Source organism: Symphalangus syndactylus, chromosome 14 (genome assembly GCF_028878055.3).
Source record: "Symphalangus syndactylus isolate Jambi chromosome 14, NHGRI_mSymSyn1-v2.1_pri, whole genome shotgun sequence".
Taxonomy (NCBI): domain Eukaryota; kingdom Metazoa; phylum Chordata; class Mammalia; order Primates; family Hylobatidae; genus Symphalangus; species Symphalangus syndactylus.
This window is the reverse complement of record NC_072436.2, coordinates 65,914,201-65,934,348: the sequence shown is the minus strand read 5'-3', so window position 1 is coordinate 65,934,348 and position 20,148 is coordinate 65,914,201. Positions and strand designations below refer to the sequence as shown.

The window sequence follows — 20,148 nt, the reverse complement described above, 5'->3', positions numbered from 1 at the left end:
CCCTGCACTCTAGCTCGGGTGACAGAGCAAGACTGTCTCAAACAAGAACGAAAACCACCCCCCCACCACTAGGGTTTGAATCTAGGCCAAAGTTGGCCCCAAATCTCCCAAAATATTGTTGTCTCCAATGACTAATATTGTACCATAAGCAATTACTTTCTCTGGATGAAATAAGGAACGTCTCTGAGCCTCAGTTTCCCCACCTGGTCGATAAAGGTAAGGGCTCCTGGGTGGCTCCAGCCCATGCAGGGTCATTCTGTGTGCCCAGTGATAGTAGGGGCTCAATAAATGCTTGCGGAACAAATGAATACATGAGTGAGAGGAGGCACCGGGGAGAGGATGGGGGGAGCTTGGGCCAACCTCCATACCCTGTTACCCTGCTTCAAAGCTTCCACAATTGCTCCACGGGTCTCAGTCTGTTTTGAACCTCATCACCCCCAACTCAGTTGATTTTTGCTGTTGTAGTAGTGCTTTTCCCCTTGTCTCTGCTGAGTGAACTCCTATTTATCCTTCAAAGGCCCAACCCCCAATACCCCTTTCTCTCTGAGGCCTGAGATCCTCCCTGCCCCTTGGCAATGACGGCTCCGCAGACAGCATTCCACATTGTAATTTATGCCTCTATCTTCCCTCACTGCTCTGGGCACTCCTCAAGCAGGTGCCTGGGGAATGCCTCATTTCCATGTCCCTGGCATTGCCCAGCAGAGGTCTAGGCAGAGAGAAAGATAAAAGAATTGCTGGGGCAAGAGAGGATGGAAACCGAAGTGTGAGATGGGGCCTGGGTTTGGGGAGCTGTGCCCAGGGAGGGTCCCCCTGGACTGCTTGGATGGGCTCCAATGCCCTCCTGTTCCTGGGCGGGCTCGTACCTGCATCACTGGCACACGGGTAGTGGTAGGTGTGGATGCATCCTTTGTGGCAGCACCCAATGGTGGCCCCGGCTTCTTGGCAGCTGGAACACGTCTGATGAAGAGAAAGGAAAGGCAGGTGAGTCTCCAGTTGGAGCCCAGCCCTCAAGCTTTACAGGCTGGTAGGCCAGGTGCAGTGGCTCATACCTGTAATCCCAGCACTCTGGGAGGCCAAGGTGGGAGGATCGCCTGAGTCCAGGAGTTTGATACCAGCCTGGGCAACATGGTGAAACTGTCTCTACAAAAAATAATGAGGGGTGGTGGTGTGTGCCTGTAGTCCCAGCTACTCAGAAAGCTGAGGTGGGAGGATTGCTGCAGCCTGGAGGTCGAGGCTGCAGTGAGCCGAGATTACGCCACTGCCTGTACTCCAGCCTGGGCAAGAGTGAGACTCTGTCTCAAAAAAAAAAAAAAAAAAAAAAAAAAAGCCGTACATGCTCGCTGGCCCCCTGTGGTCCCCGCCTCCCTTCTCCAAAATGGTGCCTGAAAATCTACCAGAAGGAGATTCAGCACTGGGGTACACATGCCCACAAGCATGGGTCATTTCACACCCCCTGGGCTGGTACATTGGGTAGGGAGACCCCCTTGGGCCAGTGATGCCAGTTACTACCATGGCTGTGGCTACCAGCCAGCATCTGCTGCATGCTTCCGGCGTGCTGTGTGTCCTTGCCCACTGGCTTTTTTTTTTTTTTTTTTTGAGACAGAGTTTCACTCTGTTGCCCAGGCTGGAATGCAATGGCGTGATCTCAGCTCACAGCAACCTCTGCCTCCTGTGTTCAAGTGATTCTCCTGCCTTAGCCTCCTGAGTAGCTGGGATTACAGGCATGTGCCGCCATGCCCAGCTAATTTTTGTATTTTTAGTAGAGACGGAGTTTCACCATGTTGGCAAGGCTGGTCTCGAACTCCCGACCTCAGGTGATCTGCCTGCCTCGGCCTCCCAAAGTGCTGGGATTACAGGTGTGAGCCACTGCGCTCGGCCTACTGGCTCTTTTTTCTTTTTCTTTTTTTTTTTTTGAGATGGAGTCTTGCTCTGTCGCCCAGGCTGGAGTGCAGTGGCGCGATCTCGGCTCACTGCAAGCTCCGCCTCCCGGGTTCACGCCATTCTCCTGCCTCAGCCTCTCCGAGTAGCTGGGACTACAGGCGCCCGCCACCACGCCCGGCTAATTTTTGAGAGGGAGTCTTGCTCTGTTGGCCAGGCTAGAGTTCACGCCATTCTCCTGCCTCAGCCTCCCCAGTAGCTGGGACTGCAGGTGCCCGCCACCAGGCCCGGCTAATTTTTTGTATTTTTAGTAGAGACGGGGTTTCTCCGTGTTAGCCAGGATGGTCTCGATCTCCTGACCTCGTGATCCGCCCACCTCAGCCTCCCAAAGTGCTGGGATTACAGGCGTGAGCCACCGCACCTGGCCGCCTACTGGCTCTTTCTAACAGCCCTCTGTGGGTCCCTTTCATTAATCTCACTTTACAGATGGTGAAACTGAGGCTCCCATTCCAGGCAACAGTGAAGGCATTCAGCATGGTTTTCTACCCTTTCTTGCAGCAGGAGCGCTGAAGCTAGGCTGGGACTGTTCTACCTAGGATGAGACCTGCACCCTCCAGGGGACCGGCTCTCAGATCTGTGAAAGGAGGCGGTGACGTGGTAATCCCTTGAGATGCCATCCTCCTCTAAGTCTCAAAACTGTCCTCTGCTGAGCTTGGGGGCTGCCCCACACCTGGACCAGCTGCTTGGAGTGGACGTGGCCAGGACAGTCACGCCAAGAAGGCCCTTGGAAGCATGAAGCAAACCTGAGGCCGGGGAGGGATAAGTCACCAGGCACCAGAGCCACAGTGCCACCGTGCTGGGGGCGAGGGATGAGGTAGAGAAGGCAGCAGAGAGGGCGGCACTGTGCCCAGGTGCAAAGCCAGTGAAACAAACGACAATAGCTTCCTATGTGCCAGGCATGGCTGGAAGTCTCATGCCCACAGCAACCTTATGATGGGATAACTGTTATTTTACCCGGGTTACCAATGAGAGCTGAGGCTGAGTAACCTGCCTGAGGGCTCCAGGCTGGAGTAGGGGCCCACAGGACCCCACATGCTCAGGGTGGGTGCTCCATCCCACCCACAGCAGCTGAGAAATGTCAGAACACTCCCCTCCCCGCTGCCCACGCTGGGAGTGGGGCCTGGGGTTTATTCTAGAATTTCAGGTTTTCAGCTCAGGGCTGAGGCCTCCTTCGCACCTAGTCTGGGATGGCCTCCTGGAGATCTGGGGTCCAGTGTCCCCAATTCCTGACCCAAAAGGGATGATGAAACACAAGCCGGCCACTGTCTGTGAGTGGCCCTCAGCGTCTGGATGTTTAAGCATATGGGGGTCCTCTGGCTGAAGCCTTCTCTCCACTTACTGCACGGAGGCCCCAACCACCCTCAGGCAGGCATTTGAATAGCATTTTAGATGGAAGAAACTGAGATGCAGAGAGAGTGAGGCCTCAGGCCCTTCTGACCCCAACTACCCAAGAGGAGGGCTGGGGTGGCGGCATGTAAACCCTGCCACAGGCGGAGCCTCTGCAGACACCACCCAGCCCCCTAACAATGCCCAGAGTCCGCTATGGGTCCCTCTCACCCCAAGCATTCCATGGCCAGGCTCCATCTGGATGAGAGGTAGGGGTCTATGACGGCTTTGGGGGAAGGGCAGGCAGGGCTCAGAGATAGCAGGCGGGGGCAGTTCCCAGAAAGGGCCATCGAGGAAAAAGGGTATCCCTGAGAGCTGGCTCAGAGGTTCTGCCCTCCAGAGCGCGAAAGTGAGGTCAAGGTACCGAGGGGTGCGGCAGTGCTGGGGCCAGGGATGCAGCTGCACCCCAAGCCCCTTCCACATGCCAGGCAGGTCCCACATGATCCACAGAACCCCACAATCCTGCTAACGAGGTTTGACATTGTCGAGTTCTCAGAGGATGCGTGACTTGCCTGGAGCTATGGAACTAGCCCTCGGCAGAGCTGGGATTTGAACCAGGGTCTGACTCCAAAGAGCATGGCACCCCTAAGCCACTGAGGCAGGAAGGGGTGGTGAGCCAAAAGTGACCCTGGGAAGCCCCAGACTCTGCCCATTCTCCCAGGATGTCCCATCTCTCTGGCAGGGTGTTCCTGGTTCCGACCTTCCCGGGGCAGCCCTAGTTGCGCAGGCTGTCAGGCCATTTCTGGAACATGGCACAACGGACAGGCATGGGCTGGGCTGGCAAGTTCCAGCCCCCATATGGTGTAGGGAAGCTAGCGCCTCTCCAACACACACTGTCTCCTCAGTCCAGCAGGACCTTGTGTGTGCATGGGCGGTAAGACACCCATGGGCTGGGGGCAGGATGGGGCGGTTGGTGCTCAGGGCTGACCCCTCCTCCGTTCGGCCGGCCAGTGCTGGCTGCAGGGGACGTGGAGACGACCTGATCTCAGCCTGGTGGGACGTGAGTGTCGGGGAGCATGGAGGCAGTCCCTGGTGAGGCTGCAGGACCGAGGACGCCGTGGGGACAAGGCTTTCAGGAATGGGGCTGTGAAGCAGGGGAGGTGGCAGCCGGCTGGGGCTGGTGATCTGAGGGTTATTATTTTTTGATGACGGGAGAGACTTGAACCTGTTTCAAGGCGCTGGGAAGGAGCCAGTAGTGAGAGAGAGAGAGAGAAAGCAGGAGAGAGGCAAAAAATCATTGTAACTGGGAAGGGGAGAGGCAAGAGGCCCAAGGCCACCATCTGCTGGGCAAGGAAGGCCCGCGACACCACGAACCTGCAGGAGTCCTGTCGGGGCCAGCCTTCCTCTGAGGTGGAGGGTGGAGTGAGGTGGGCAGGGCGTCTGGGCGTGGAGAAGGTCTCCAACCATCCCCATGGGCAGTGGGAAACAGGTGCCCAAGACACACACTAGGAGGCGTGGGTGGCAAACACAGTGGGCCCCCACCGGGACCTTGGTTTGGCCAGGCAATGCCACGGCAACTGTCAGGAGCAGGGGCTGCTCAGAGGGGCTGCAGGGATGTACTGCGAGAAACAGGTGGGCAGCGCAGCGACGGGGGAGGAGGCTGGGCAGGGGGAGGGGCGAAGCCACCTGCTGGGGCCACTGTGCCGGGTCACTGAATCACTCAGATGCAGGCAGTGTTTGTCCAGGGCCTCTGGAGACCCCTGCCAAGCTCCTCTGGCTCCCCTGTGACCTCAGCCACACATAGTAGGCTGAAGGAAGGAGTGGAGGGGATGGGACTCAGGGCAGGGGCCAGAGAATGCTGCAGGCGTCCCCACTGAGAGCCACCACACAGCGCTGAGCGCCGGGAGCGTCACTCCACGGAAGTCTGGATAAGACAGTGGAGTCGGGGCTAAATGTAGGGGCAGGAGCATGGCCCCGGGGGAGGGGTGGACCCCACCACCCCCACTGGCCCCTCCATAAGAAGGGCACAGAGGTACTCTATGGTACTGGGGAAGTGGTGACACCAAGAACGTCACCCTGCTGTCACCAGAGCCACCAGGCCCCTCTGCATTATCACGGGGCTGCCGTGCTCAGTGGGCTCGGAGGTGCCCTCCTTTTAACCCTCCCAAACCCTCCTCCATGGGCACCCTCACACCCACGTTAGGGGCAAGGGGACGGAGGCACAGAGAGGGCAGGTCACAGCCGCAAAGGTGCATGGCGGCACAGCCCCAGAGTTCCCTCTCTCACGTTGGTGCTCAGTGACTATGGCTTCCAAAGCTGGTCTCAGAGCCAGTGGTGAGAGGGTCCAGGTCTGCCCCGCCCTGCCTGTTGTGACTGTGTGACCCCATGGACTGTCCTGCAGAGGGAGGAACCCTGTGACTGGGTCCATGCACCAAGCCTGTGTCGCCAGAGAGGGTCTTCCTGAGCCCTTAGCTTCATCCCAGAGGCAACGGAGACAGGAACAGAGGGTGGGCAACTTGCTCTTGCACCGCCTGGGGCAGCCCTGATGTTCAATCTTGGGAGTCCTCGTGTTCTCTGGGCTTTGGCATCTCCGGTGACAGCATGGGGAGGGGCCCAGTGGACTCTGGGTGGGGCTGGAGCCTGAAGATGCCAGGTGAGTGGGAGAGTGGTGGTGGCTGGGCATATGGCCCCGGCGGGAAGTCTCCTGGGACGGGGTAGGCGAGTGTGACCTGCCTTAGCCAGATGGGTGCCTCCACTTCCCCCACACACCCCAGAGAGGCTCAGGACTCTGCAGATCGTCCCGAGACTGCAGACACATTTGGCCCACACTGTAGCACTAGAAACAAGGGGCTCCCCGACTGCCTGCCTGTCCTTTGGAACCCCACACTCCCCACCCTGGCTGGGCTGGCCTCTTACCATGTCCACGGCCACCTTCATGGCCTCCTGCAGCCCAAAGAGCTTCCCGGCCACCAGGTAGACGCCACTGGTCCACACGGCACAGGCCTCGTGCACCCAGTGCTCCTGGGCCTCCCCGCCGGGCTCTGCCGGGGCCTCCTTGCTGCACTCATGTTTGCGACCCTTGTCGGCTGGGGCTGCCTCCTCGCCCCCATCCTCCCGGCCATCACAGCAGTAGCAGCTCTGCAGCCTCCGGGACAGGCCCCTGGCACTGGTGCGCAGTGGGCCCTGCTTGGCCGGGTCAGCTGAGCTGTCAGGCCTGGGGGGTTTCCCGGCAGCGGCAGCAGCTGCACAGTCGGGACCTTTGAGTGTTCTCTCAAGCGGCAGCGAGGCCTCCTCACAGGTGCCTTCTGGCCGCACCTTCTCCTTGAGTTTTGGCTTCTTTTTGGGGAGGCAGTGTTCAGGGTAGTAGGGCCCACAGAGGTCCCCAAGGTCCTTGAAGTTGGCCGGGTTTTGGCAGAGGCAGCAAACAAGGCAAGAGGTACTCAGGGCCTTGGAAACCACAGGCCCCAAGTGCATCGTGGAGGAGAGGGGCAAGGAGGGCCGAGGCTGCAGGATGGAGCCTCCAGGGAGTGTGGCCAGGGAGGCCCCGGCTGCATCCAAGGAGAACGAGGATGAGGATGAGGAAGAGGAGGCAGAGGAGGAAGGCTTCCTATGGGGCTTGGGCGCATCTCCAGGGGAGTTGACAACAGTGCATATGGTGGTGAACGCATCTCGCTTCTCCACCCGCACGAAGGGTGAGAAGGCGGGGGTCCGGCTGTCTGACCTCAGCCGCTTGCAAGAGGAAATGTACTTGAGGCGGATTTCAGGCTCTGCGGGATCCAGGGGCAGCACCTGCTGCTGCCGTCGTCGCTTGGCACGCCCCTTACAGGGTGAAGAGGTGGTGTTCTTGGCCCGGCCCCTAGTGAGGCGCTTCCGCTTGGAATAGCTGCTATAGTTGGTGTGGCCTGGCTGTTTCTGTGCCCTTGTCTGGGGCTGGCAGGGCCTGCCCTCGGGGGGCTGGAAGGCCAGGCCCAGCTCTTCCATCTTTGGCTTCTTGCCTCCTCCACCAGAGTTGTCCTCGCTGGCCCCTTGTGTGCCACTGGCCCTGTCTCGGGGAGTCAGGAGCAGAGCTGGGCCAAGATAGGGCCGCTTCTCCAGCGGGCCTTTGGAGAGTCCAAGGGCCCCTGCCCGGCCTTTCCGGCTCCTCTTCTTAGGTGCCAGGGCAGTCCCCCCAGGCTGCAGGGCCTCTGGGGATGTAAAGGCCTCAGTTTTGAAACAGTCAGTCGAAGACAGTTTCTTACTGCTCATGAGTTTGCCTTTTAAGGATCTGTTGGTTGGATTTCTGCATAATGGATCAGCCCCAGAAGAAGCCGGAAGCTTCTGCCCGGTGCCCACATTTACCAGGCCTTCTTCTACCCCCACTGGGCTGCCCCCAGCACCCTTGAGCCCACGGTCTTTGTCGGGAAGGGATGGGCTCAGAGGATTACCAGGAGAGGCCCCTGGAGCTTTACATGTGAACTTCTTGAGGCTGGGTGAGGTGATCTTCTGCACGATGGCTTCCAGCTTCAGGCCCCGGCCCTTCCGGGGTGGCAGCACCTTGGTCTTCATGGCCCCCTGGAAGGCTGCCCGAGAGGCGAGCTTGAGGCAGGCATCGGGGGTCTCCGGGGGTGGGGACTTTGTGGTGGGCTCGCCGTTGCCCTTGGCGGGCTTGGCTTTCTTGGGAGAAGACATCCTCTTGAAGAGGGTGGGGGAACCCTCGGGCCTCTCCTCCTTCCCATCTCCCCCATTGCCACTGGCGTTGCTGCTGCTGCTGCTGCGGCTCCGCAAGACCAGGTTCCGCTTCTTGGTGGGGACCGGCGCCATGAAGGCCGACTTCCTTTTGAGCGCATGGAGGGGTCGGTCAGAGAGCTTGCTGCCTGCGCCAGGTTTGGGGACCCTTGCCCGCTGGCTCACCCTGCCCTCCTTCTGGGGGCTGCCGGAGACCTTGAACGTGGCAGGCAAGTGGCTGTTGTCGAGGAGCTTCTTGGTGGCACGGCAGTTGGGGAGCCGGCCCTCAGAGGGCCTCCGCCGCTTGGAGTGGAAGATCTCCTGGGTTTTGGTGCGTGACCGAAGGATCATGGAGCGCTGGTCCTTGCCAGGCGTGCTGGGCGAGTCTGTCTCCTTGGTCTTGGAGCCCATCGGGCTGCTGTCGGAGGCCACAGGCAGGGCGGCCGGGTTGCTGGGGCTGGAGGCAGCCTTGGGTGAGGGCTTCCCCACCCGCTTGCCCGACTTGAAGGCGGCTCGCTGCTTGCCCCCCAGTTTGTCTGGGGGTGCAGGGGTGGTGGTCAGGCCTGGGGGCCCAGGTGTGCGGGGCTCACTCAGGGCTGTGAGAGAACGAGTACACATCCTGGGGAGCCCTTCCGAGGCCCCCCGGCCTGGGGCTCCAGCCCCTTCCATCTGTCCCTGTGGGGGCCCTGTGCAGGATTCAGGGAGCAAGAGGTCTTTGGGCAGTGCTGGTGCCCTGCATGGGGAGTCCTCGGCCTCGGGCAGCCCCCGGTGCACCCGACGGCTCCGTAAGCTTTTGCCCCGTGGCACAGGCTCTTTCTTCGCGATGGGCGCCTCGGGCACAGCAGGCTTGTTGGGCTTCTGGGCCAGAGAGGCATCTGAGGTGGTGGAATCCCCTGGAGCTCGCTCCCTATCAGGCCCCTCTTCACCTGGCTTCATGTGGGACAGAGAGGACTCAAACCAGCTCTGGACCTTTGACTCGGTGCCCACGGTAGGGCCCAGCAGGATGACGGACTCCCCTGAGAGGTGGCATGGAGAGCCCCAGCTGGCCTTGGAGTCCAGCACCTCCTCCACCTCCTCCTTGGTGCAGATGAGTGGGGCCTTGGGTGACAGCGGGTCCTGCATGCCGGGCCTCTGCTCGGGGCTGCCCAGGAGCTCACATAGGGAGGAGTACTCCTCCTCAGCTTCCAGGTCCTCCTTCCTGCTGGTGGGTGGCAGCAGTGGGAGGTCCCCAAAGTCGGCGGTGGAACAGCAGTGCCGGCTGTCTTCCAGCCACCGGTCAGCCTTGGTCACCTCGGGGCACTGCAGCAGCCCGCCTGCCTCCTCCTTCACCCCACCCACCTCCTCCTGCTTGAAGTCCCCGGGCAATGAGGCCACCTTCTCCCCAGGGGGGTCCTCCTCCTGGAAGCCCAGGCAGGCCGAAGCCTCATGGGTGTCCCCTTTGCTGATGCCATCTGAGGCCTTCCCACCCTGCTCCAGGCCCTTGGTGAGCTCGCCAGGGTGCAATCCCCACCTGGGACAAGCATCCCCCAGGTTTTCCTCTGGCCAGGCAAAAGGGTTGGCACTGTCCGCTGAGCTGGCAGCGGTCGTGTCTGGGAAACAGTCAAAAGCTGCTGTGGTGGGGTCTGGAGCAGGAGCCCCAAGGGTGGGCTTGGTGCCAAAGGAGAGAGGACCAGTTGTCTTTTTGGGGTCAGGGGTAGCGAAGGCCACAGAAGGGTCTTCAAACAGCCCTGGGCTGAAGTCCTTGGCATTGCCGCCCTTGTCCAGCTGCAAGGAGTCGGGCAGGGCCTCTGGCTCCCCAGGCCGGGGCCACGCACTCTTGGCCACAGAGTCCAGGCAGACGCTGTGGTTCTCCAGCGAGAAGGGTGGCTTGCTGCTGTCCTTGACCAGGCTGGGTGCTTCGGCCCAAGCTTTGTCAGCCTTCTCGCCGATGGCTTCCTGCAGTCCTAGGATCTCGGAGGCCAGGTCCTCCTGTGCCAGGGCGCTGAGCAGCAGCCGCGGACAGTCCCGCTCACCCGCCACGAACTTGGAGAAGCTGTCGAGCGGCAGACTGCTGTGCAGGCTCTGGAAGGAGTCGTCAGATTTGGTGGACATGTCGTCAGGAGAGGTTACAGAACAGGTGGACACGGACTCGGGCTTGGCCTTCGAGTTGCTGTTGACCCTGGCAGGGCTGCCACGGGCCTGGCTGCAGTAGAGGAAGCTGCGCTCCAGTGGGTCCTCGGAGCCGCTCAGGTAGTCGGCCTCCTGCGGCTCTGCATGCGTGGACTGTGGCGTGCTACTCAGTGGCTCTGACAGCGGTGTGCCCGCGGGCTCGGCCGAGTAGCCGCTCCCTTCGGGGCTGCAGTGCTGGCTTTTGTGCTGCTCTGGGGTCCTGGACACGAGGTTCTTGACACCTTTCTTTTGCGGCACAGCAGCCTTGGAGAGCAGCAACTGCTGGACAGTGTTGGAGATGTTCTCCACCTGTGAGGTCAGCGCCGTGAGGCTCTGCAGGCTGAGATCTGACAGCAGGTTCTCAGGAAGCTTGTCCTTCTGAAGGGGCTTGCAGTTGCCAGCCTGGGTGTCCAAGGAACTGGTGGCATCCGTTGGGGAGGGATTGAGCAGGGGCATGAAGTGGCTGTGGTCAGTGATCCCTGCAGGGAAGGCCCCGGTGCTGAGCGGCTGCTGGCTATAGGGAAAGTTCTCCAGGTTTGGCATCAGCGGCGACGGCGTGGAGCTGTAGGAAGGTGAGCGGCCCACGGAGCGGGCGGGTGAGTGGCTGGAGCTGGGGCTGAAGGTCTGGTAGTACTGCTCTGGGGTCCGGACGGCTGCGTCCGGCTGGCAGTAGCCCTGGCCTTGTTGCCCGTAGTGCTGATACTTGGCGAGGTTTTGGTAATGGAGGGTTTCCTGGGCATGGTGCCGGCTCTGAAGGGCTTGCTGCTGCTGCTGCTGCTGCTGCTGCTGCTGCTGGTCATAGCTGAGGCGGCCCGACTGGTAGGCATGAAGATTCTGGACCCGCTGCCCCGGGGCCAGGCTGGAGCTGGCAGTCAGCGGCCTGTCATGGGGCTGGGCAGTCGGTGCTGTGCAACTCTTATAGGAGTGGGCCCCCTGCCCACCACCCTGGACAGAGGAGGAGTAGGTGGAGGAGGTGGGGAAGGACTGGGAATGCTGAGGAAAGTGGGTACCCTGGGGGAATGGCAGAGGGGAGGCAATGTCGTTCTGCAGCTTCTGCCTTTGGAGCTTGGGGTATGCCAGGGGCTGCTGGGGCGGCGGTGGCTGCTGGACGTGCAGGGAGTGAGTCCGAAAGGGCACCTGGGCGCCCTGCTCTGCATACTGCCTGGTGGGGGGCACTGCTGTCTTTTTCATCAAGTTCTCATCATACTTGGCCACCCCTGCTGGTAGTGGCTGCGGCTGTGGGGGTGGTGGCTGTGGGGCCCCCCAAGCCTGAAGGCTCTCCTCACCAGCATAGCGGCCTGGGTAGGGGCTGCTGTCCTGGACGCTGTAGCCGGGGAAAGCCGGCCTCCCCTGCAGGGCTTGCTGTGTGGGCAGGGCCTTGCTGCCTCGGTGGTACTTGTCGGCGGCCACCGCGGCTGCAGTGCCAGAGGGCGTGCCAGCGCCACCCTCATAGCTCGGGTAAGGCTGCGGGTTATAATAGTCCTTGGCGAGCAGCCGCTGCCGGTCGCAGCTTAGCCCGGCCTGACTCGGCTGCCTGTAATTCTCCAGGCGTGATGTCTCCTGTGAGGTCTGCTGGTAGTTCTGTTGTTTGCCATGGAAACCACACCTTTCTCGAAAAGACTGCATGACTCGGGCTGGTTATCTGTGAAAAGAAAAAGGGAGGGAGCGAGGGAAGGAGGGAGGGGAGGACGGGCAGGGAGGGGGCAGAGGATGAGCGATTCAGATGGGCCACTTCCTTTTGCCTCAGAAAGCACCCTCCCACCCACCTCCCCACCCTGCCTGCTCCCCCGCGCAGCTCTTAATATTCCCCCCTGCGCCTGAGCCTCTCCACCAGCTGTGTGCATATTGACAACTTCTGTGTCAGGGAGGTGTGCTCTGTAATTCCTGCTCCCACATCGCCTGCAGCTGAGCCTTGCCAAGGATGGCCACCGATGCGGGAGGCAAAACCGGCTGCCCAGTGCCAGGTCACTGGGGAGCTACCCGCCCCCCCCCCGCCAGCTCCTCCCCACTGTCCCCCACCCACCACTCCCCGCCCTTCCTGACAGCTCAAAAGCATTTAGCAGAGCAATTCCCGCTCCCTCGTCCCCTGGGGCCTGCTGGATCCTGTAATCTAGTCCCTTCGCGACCGTGTTCAAGCATGACCCAGCCATGCTGGGGACTGAGGAGGGTCTGCCCCTGTCCCAGGGAGGCCGCTTGAGCACACGCACATGCGCGCACACAAGCATATGTATGTTCACACACACACACACGCACGCATGCACACACACACCTCCTCTATCACTGCCACGCCATCTGGAATCTGTCTGTTCCTTCTAGCAGACATCGATTAGGGGCTGCCAAGCCACTGTAGACATAAAACGTCCCCTCCTCTGACTCCCAGGAACGCAAGACGGCAGCACCTGCCTCCTGTTTTTGATATCATAGGTGCATAAACAGATTACGTGGCCCAGAGTGAGGGAGTGCATACTAATGGGAATAGAGATGCAGTCCCACAGCCACGGCCATCGAAGGGCACAGCCCAGCCCCACCCACATGGGGTGACACAGCCCTGTCCCTCCTGGCCAGTTCCTCCTCCCCACCTCCGCAGGTGAGGGCTGGGGCAGGCAACACTCAAGAGCCAATCTGGTTATGATTTTAGAGACTGGGGCTCAGGCGGGGGTCTAACCTGCCCCTGCCTGCAGAGCAGAATCCTGGGTCAGGAAAGGACCCGGGGTGAGTTGGGGGAGCCTCTCAGAGCAGAGCATCTGACCACCCGGCATCCAGGGTAAAGGTTCCTCCAGCTGACTTGCTGGCCTGGCCACCCAGAAGACCCCTCAAAGACGGATGGAAGAAAGAGGAATGCCCCAGGTTTTGGAGGAAATGCACGGAGGGGCTGGCCATCGGCCGAGTCCCAGAGGGTTTGGGATTTACCCAGAACCATGCTGGCCCGGAGGCAGGAAGAAGGGGGCTCAGCTCAGCCTGCGTGGCCCAGGCCCCCAGGAGGGGATAGGGGACTTTCCAGCGCTGGTTCCCAAATGCTCCAAAAGGAAGGGGTGGCTTGCCTCAGGCTACAAAGATTCCAGGTTGATGAAGGGGTCAGGAAGGGACAAAGAGTGGGGGAGAGGGGCACAGAGAGGGAGAGGCACACAGAGTCGGCGGGGGGTGGGGGACAGGGAAGAGGCAGAAAGGTGAGGAGTGGGGGAGAGCTGGGGGTGCTGCTCCAATCACCCTTCTTCCTTGGCCCGGACCCCACCACAAGTGCCTTCCTCATTTAGTGTCTGGGGACAGATGCAGGGAAGGGGACAGAGGGCCTCCATCTGCCTGAGAGCAGGGCAAGCCCAGGGTAGCCAGATGGCCCCCAGAAGCCCGTCAGCCCAGTCCTGGGACCACCTCTCCTGCTATCTGGAGTTAGCTTGCCCTGGCCCACGAATGCAGGAGACCCAGCCCAGTGTGGGGGCCGGCCACTTTCCCACGAGGCGAGCCCCTGCCCACCGGCTTATCAAAGCCACTTTCCCTCTGCTCTAGCTCCTCTCCCTGGATTGTCGCAGGCATCCCTAACAAGCAGCGTGCCCGCCCTTCTGACCCACTTCAATCCTACCCCTGGCGGCTCGGAAAAAAACATTACAGGAGGTTCCTGCTGCGACGCGCCAACCCAGAGGAGCTGGGGACGACACTTGGTTCTGGTCTGGCAGCTCCCTGCCAGGTGGGCAGCCTCACGCTCCTGCCCTGGCCAGACTGCCACAGGGCAGCCCAGGCGAGCCCGTGCCCAGGCCGAGGGCACGGCACCCGCTCCCTGCCCTCCCCAGGTGCATGTTTATGAGCCCAGAATGTGCAAACCCAGGACCACTCTGAAGGCTGCGCCTCGTATATCTGCACAAATTACATTTCGGCTTTTATTAGTCCCAGATCACTCTCATTTCCTGCTGAGTGTCCTGTGGATATCATTAACATTTCTACGGCTTTATATTTTATTTTATTTTTCACATTCGCCAGAATACATTACCAGAAACATTATTTAAAGAGAGACAGAGACAGTGAGGGGGTGCTATTACCAGTATCCCCTCCCTGCCTGTCCGTCTGCATCCCTCCCTCCCTGTTTAATCGGTCCAGCTGCTGTGTCTTTTAATTTAGCAGAGCTGTATTACAGGCAGGTCTCCCAACACACACGAGCAGCTGGATGCGGTGAAAGCATCTATCGCTAAGAAAAAACAGTTCAATTAAAACACGAGAAGCCCAGTGCTGATGGAGAACGCAGGCAAAAATGCTCGCCCCAACACCACCCTGGAACCCAAGGCAAAGGGAGGGATGGGAACAAAGGCACAGGCTGCCTCTCAGTGCCAGCCAGGTCCCACTGCCAGCTCTGCTGGGAGAAAATGGGGCACTGCCTCTTTAAGGGCTGCCTCAGGCCTGCTTGGGCTCTGTTGTTATTAATTATTATGATTACTTTTTTTTTTTTCTCCGAGACTGGAGTCTCGCTCTGTCACCCAGGCTGGAGTGCAGTGGCGCAATCTCGGCTCACTGCAAGCTCCGCCTCCCGGGTTCACGCCATTCTCCTGCCTCAGCCTCTCCGAGTAGCTGGGACTACAGGCGCCCGCCACCACGCCCGGCTAATTTTTTGTATTTTTAGTAGAGACGGGGTTTCATCGTGGTCTCGATCTCCTGACCTCATGATTCGCCCGCCTCGGCCTCCCAAAGTGCTGGGATTACAAGCGTGAGCCACCGCGCCCGGCCGATTATGATTACTTTTCAAGAACACTAGGACAGGACACAGAAGGCGAGAGGCGAGCAGCAGGGCTGGGCTGGGTTGGGTTGGGCTGGGCGGGCCTCAGGAGAGGAGGGGGCAGAAAGAGTCCCCCCCCACCCCCACCCCCAGCAGAACGATGGTGACCTTTGAACCTGGAGGCAGGGAAGAAGTGGCCTAGGGGGCGGATTGTGGGTTTGGCCTGTGGCTTGGGCTGGAGGGAGAAGGGGTGGTGAGTGGGGACGAGGGAGGGCACCCCCCACCCACTGGGCTCATTCCTCATGGTCCAGCTCAACCACACTGCCCAGACGGTCCCCACTCATTCCCATCAATCTGTTTCTCCCCAACCTGCCTCTCCTCCCAGACACTTGGTCCAGGCCTTATCTCCAAAGTTCTTGCTGAAACTAGAAGGCAGGAGGGGCGGAGTCTAGTGCATCCTCTAAGCACCAGATACATGAACACTTCACCCTTAGAATCAGATCCTGGAACTTAGTCTTCTCAGCGCTGGACAGAGGAGGCAGGCCAGGCACAGTGGGGAGCATGAGCTGGAGCCACATAGCACCCAGGGCATCAGGATTCCCCTTGACACAGCAATGGGTGTCCTCACTCCAAGCCATGAACATAGTGGGGGCACAATGAAACCCCAGCTACCCTCCGGTGCAAGGCCAGTGGCTCTCAAAGGCCTTCGGCAGCATGGCACACCTGGGGCACAGCCCTTCTTTTAGGCAAAGACCTCAGTCCTTTCCCTCCAGAAATCTACAGGACTGCTGGGGCGGGAGCAAGGCAGCTGCAGAACACCTACTGTGTGTGGCTTTCTTGTACAATGGTTTGATTAATCTCCTCCCCCTTTACAGAAAAAAGTGAGGTTCAGGACAAGTGCCCTGCTTAGGACCCCAGAGCAGAGCCCACCCACAGGGAAGCTGCTATGCAGGACGCCCTCAGCAGCAGCGGCAGTGACTGAATCACGGGTGGACACCCCTGTCCTGAGCCCCCGTGGGGGGCTCCCACTTTGGAGGGACAGTCACTTGGAGCAGGACGCAAGCCAAAGCTGCTGTGGGGCAAGGGGCTGAGCTGCAGCCTGTGACGCCCTGAGCCCCAGGCCAGGGTCCTCGCTTTTATTTTTATTCTGTCCTCATCTTTAAGCAGCCAGACCCACCTCGGGTGGGTCCACTAATGGGCAGTGATGGTCACCAGCCACCCACTGTCACCAAGGCAACTACTGTCCCCTGGGCAGCCTCAGGGAGAGGTCACTAGGCCTAAAGCCTCCTCAGACCCCAGGCTTGAGGCCCCAGTCAGGGAAATGGGCACAATGTGGGCCAGAGCTGCTGTGGCTCCTGAGGGAGCCCAGCTGGGAGGAGGTGGCTGGAATTTTTTCCTAAGAGAAAGGGAGAGCAGTCTGGCCGGGCGCGGTGGCTCACGCTTGTAATCCCAGCACTTTGGGAGGCCGAGGCGGGCGGATCATGATGTCAAGAGATCCAGACCACGGTGAAACCCTGTCTCTACTAAAAATACAAAAAATTAGCCGGGCGTGGTGCCGGGCACCTGTAGTCCCAGCTACTCGGAGAGGCTGAGGCAGGAGAATGGCGTGAACCCGGGAGGCGGAGCTTGCAGTGAGGCGAGATTGTGCCACTGCACTCCAGCCTGGGTGACAGAGCGAGACTCCGTCTCAAAAAAAAAAAAGAAAGGGAGAGAGGGAGGCTGAGGGGAGACTGAGGGAGAGAGGCAGAAAGAAACGGATTGGGGACTTCCTGATCCCCAGCAGCAGCTCCGAGGCCACTGGTTCCATCCCACCTACTTACCCAAGGTGGTTTTATGGCCTGTTTTCATGATTTGTAGCTGCAAGAAAAAAAATGTAAAAACCCAACCCACTCAAGGCCTGGGAACCTGAGAATGAAGGAGCAGTGTACCAGGGCTCCAGAAGCTGAGGACAGGGCACACTGGGAACCTGAGGACGAAGGCGGAGTATACCAGGGCTCTGGAAGCTGAGGACAGGGCAGAGGAGGAGTCCAGACAGGGGTGGAGAAGGTGGAACCCCTCGGGCCTCCCCATCTGTTGTGGGTGATGAATAATCAATACAGGAGACTTGGTGAAAATGAGAAATCGTTTGCCAGATTCACTGCTGTCGTATGGGCTCAATTCCATATCCTAGGGGCCCGGCTTGAATGGGAGGAAGGGGGGCGAGTTTCCAAGGAGCCCACAAGACAAGAGGGTCGGGTGCCCATAGGCCTCTGGGACAGGTTAGGGGCCACGGGCTGAGAGGCCTGCTTAGGGCAGATGGAGGACCCTCCTAGGACATCAGGAACCACAGAGGACCAGGCAGCCCCTCCAGACTACTCCCTGTGGGCGACACTTGGATATGCATCCCTCCTCATTCATGGCCCCCCCATGCTCAAGGAAGAATCCCATGCGGTGACCGACATGCCCTCTCTAAAGGGTGTGGGGGTCCCAAATATCAGGATGCCAGTGATGGGGTGAGAAGCAGAAGGGCAGCCCTAGCCAGGCTCAGTTGAGGTTGGGGGAGCCCTGGTGTGGCAGGGGGCTCTGGGCCCTTCAGAGTACACCGGAGCGGGGAGCAGAGGTATCTGGACTCTCCAGATGTTTGAGGAGCCTCCCCTCACAGCCCCCAACACCGTCTCCTCCAGGGACCCAGCTGTGGGGACAGCTGAGACCTGCTAAGCCAGCTGAATGGCATCACTGCAGGGCCTAACCACGCCCACCCGCTGGCCTGGCCCCACCTGCTGTTCATGGGCACAGCCAGGCCCCCTGCCTAGGTGCCCAGGTCCCCTAACTCTAAAGCTGTGCTCTGCTCTCCACTCCCACCCCACCGACCCTTGGTGCCGATTCCTGGGATACGGCTATCAAGAGGCCGGGAGACCTGGGCCGCCGGGCCCACAGTCCTGGGATGAGGGGCAGATGGCCAGCCGTCCCACCTCCACTGTGAGGTGTGGGGGAGCAACAGGGGATTCCACAGCAGCTGCAGGCATTCCTAGGCCCCCCAGGGGAGGCTGCCGGGAGGAGCTCAGTTCTGTACTGATAATTCTCTTGTGGACAAAAATTTTTTTTTTAGATCACTTTATTCACCACCGAACAAAAAGCATCACCACCTCTCCGTGTCTCTGTCAAAATGAAGAAAAGGGAAAAAGGGTGGGGGGTGCTGATTGCTGGGTCACAGACAGTTAACAGGGCCAGGGTCTGGTGGCCCAGGCAGTTGTCTGGGTCCTGCTGGGGGACACAGCCCCTGTCCTTCCCCCACGAGGCCAGGCTGATGCCATCAGACACAATCAGTCCCAGGCCCAGCAAGACCAAGGGGCTGGCCCAGATCCTGGCACAGGGGTCAGATGGGACCCACAGAGGTGCTCCCAGCCAGCTCCGTTCTCCCCACCCCAAGCCCCAGGAGTGCCTGCCCTTGTAGGAGGCTGCATGATAAGGATGAGATAGGCTAGGTGTCACTGCTAGCCGTTTTTTTTTTTTTTTTTTTCTGATACAGAGTTTCCCTCCTGTTGCCTAGGCTAGAGTGTAATGGTGTCATCTCGGCTCACCACAACCTCCGCCTCCCGGGTTCAAGAGATTCTCCTGCCTCAGCCTCCCGAGTAGCTGGGATTACAGGCATGTGCCACAATGCCCGGCTAATTTTGTATTTTTAGTAGAGATGGGGTTTCTCCATGTTGGTCAGGCTGGTCTCGAGCTCCCGACCTCAGGTGATCCGCCCGCCTCAGCCTCCCAAAGTGCTGAGATTACACGCGTGAGCCACTGCGCCTGGCCTGGCTGCTAAGGGAAGGCACAGGACTGTCTGGATCCAGCCTTGTCTTCCCTACCCCACATGCCCAGGGGGTCCGTGACTTACTTCCCTGGGGAAGTGGAAACACAGAGGTGTCAAGTGTCTGCAGGTTTGTCTGACTGCTGGCTGACTGTGTGACCTTGGGCAAGCCTTTTACCTCTGGAAATACCACTCCCAGATACCTACACAGCTCTCTACCCTGGCTCCAAGTCTTGGCTCCTCTGTCACCTCTGTCACCTTCTCAATAAGCCTTCCCTGACCACTGTTTGAAACAGCACCCCTTGCACCCCCACGACTGACCTTGTTGTAATCAAACTTGACTTGCTTTATTATTGGTCTCCTCTTTAGAACAAAAGTTCCATGAGAGCAAGGATTTCTGCCTGTTTTGTTCACAGCTATTCCCCATTGTCCAGAACAATAAATATTTATTGAATCAATAATGCACAAAATGTCACAGTAACCCTGTGAAAATATCCAGAAGGAGCAGTGGAGTGGCGACACAGAGCACATGTGGGTGGGCCAGGCAGCAGGAGATCAGGGGTGGCCACTGCTTTGCTTCATTTGACAAAGAACATCTTCCCGAGGCCTGGCAGGGAAGTGGGCAGGTGGGTATGGAGGCAAACTGGCTATCCTGCTCCCAAATAAAGTGGAGGGCGGAGGGGCGGCAGCAGCCCCTCTCAGCACCAGCGGACTGCGGCCACTTGGGAGCGGGAGGCCAGGGTGCCAAAGCTTCTGAGTTCTTCCCTTGAAAAAGATAGAAATCAGGATTTTATAAAAAGGGATATCTCTCATTTAAGAAAATGTTATCAACCAAGTACAAAGTTTTTTCTTTCATACTCGAGAATTCAAGAGAACCTGTCTGTGGCCTGAATTTGATCACAAGCTCCTGGGGTCAAATGCTGACAGAACTGATGCAAAGGGGATCTGCATGGGCTCGATGGCGCCCAGAGCAGGAGGAACAGCGCTCCCTGGCCCAGGAGAAACTCTGGGACCAGCACAGATAAGCAGAGCAACGCAGGAGGGCAGAAAGGCGAGTGCCCTGGGCTCGGTGAGGTGGGAAGGCAGGGCAGACCTGTGCAGGTGGGGCACTCAGCGGCCTTGGAAAGGAGGTGCAGAGAGTAGGGGGACTGGAAAGGCTGGAGGCTTCCAGAGCTGGTGAGAACCTCTGTGGCATTCCACACCAGACACCGGGCGAGGCCCCACCCCCACTCTCCTGGGTCCCCCGCCAGGCTCCTTGGTGGCTCTCATTGCAGCGGTAATTACATAATTGAAGGTACAATGAGCTGTTTCACATGTGCCTCCCTCACTAGAATGTAGCCTGAGAAGGGCAGAGACTTCCTCTGTTTGACCCTAAGCTCCAAACCCAGAAACTGGCCCCAGAGTCGATGTCCGTTCAGTATTGCTTGGATAAATAAACAGACGAGATGGATCGGGGTGCTGGGCTCTGTGTTGAGTGCATTTAACCCCCAACACAGACCAAAGGGATGATACCCAGAGAGAGGTTTGAGGATGAGGGGCCTGGAGGCCAGGATGC

At 59.4% G+C, this 20,148-nt stretch overlaps 1 protein-coding gene across 1 annotated transcript in view; it reads right to left on the bottom strand.

The window, feature by feature from the left end:
• RAI1 (retinoic acid induced 1) overlaps positions 1 to 20,148 on the bottom strand; it is a 131,271-nt gene that overhangs the window by 7,203 nt on the left and 103,920 nt on the right. The window contains exons 3-4 of the mRNA XM_055241589.2: positions 6,181 to 11,758; positions 864 to 957 (exon numbers count right to left, since the gene is read on the bottom strand). Coding sequence (XP_055097564.1) covers positions 864 to 957; positions 6,181 to 11,742 — 5,656 coding nt within the window. The 5' untranslated portion in view covers positions 11,743 to 11,758. The remainder of the gene's footprint in view (positions 1 to 863; positions 958 to 6,180; positions 11,759 to 20,148) is intronic.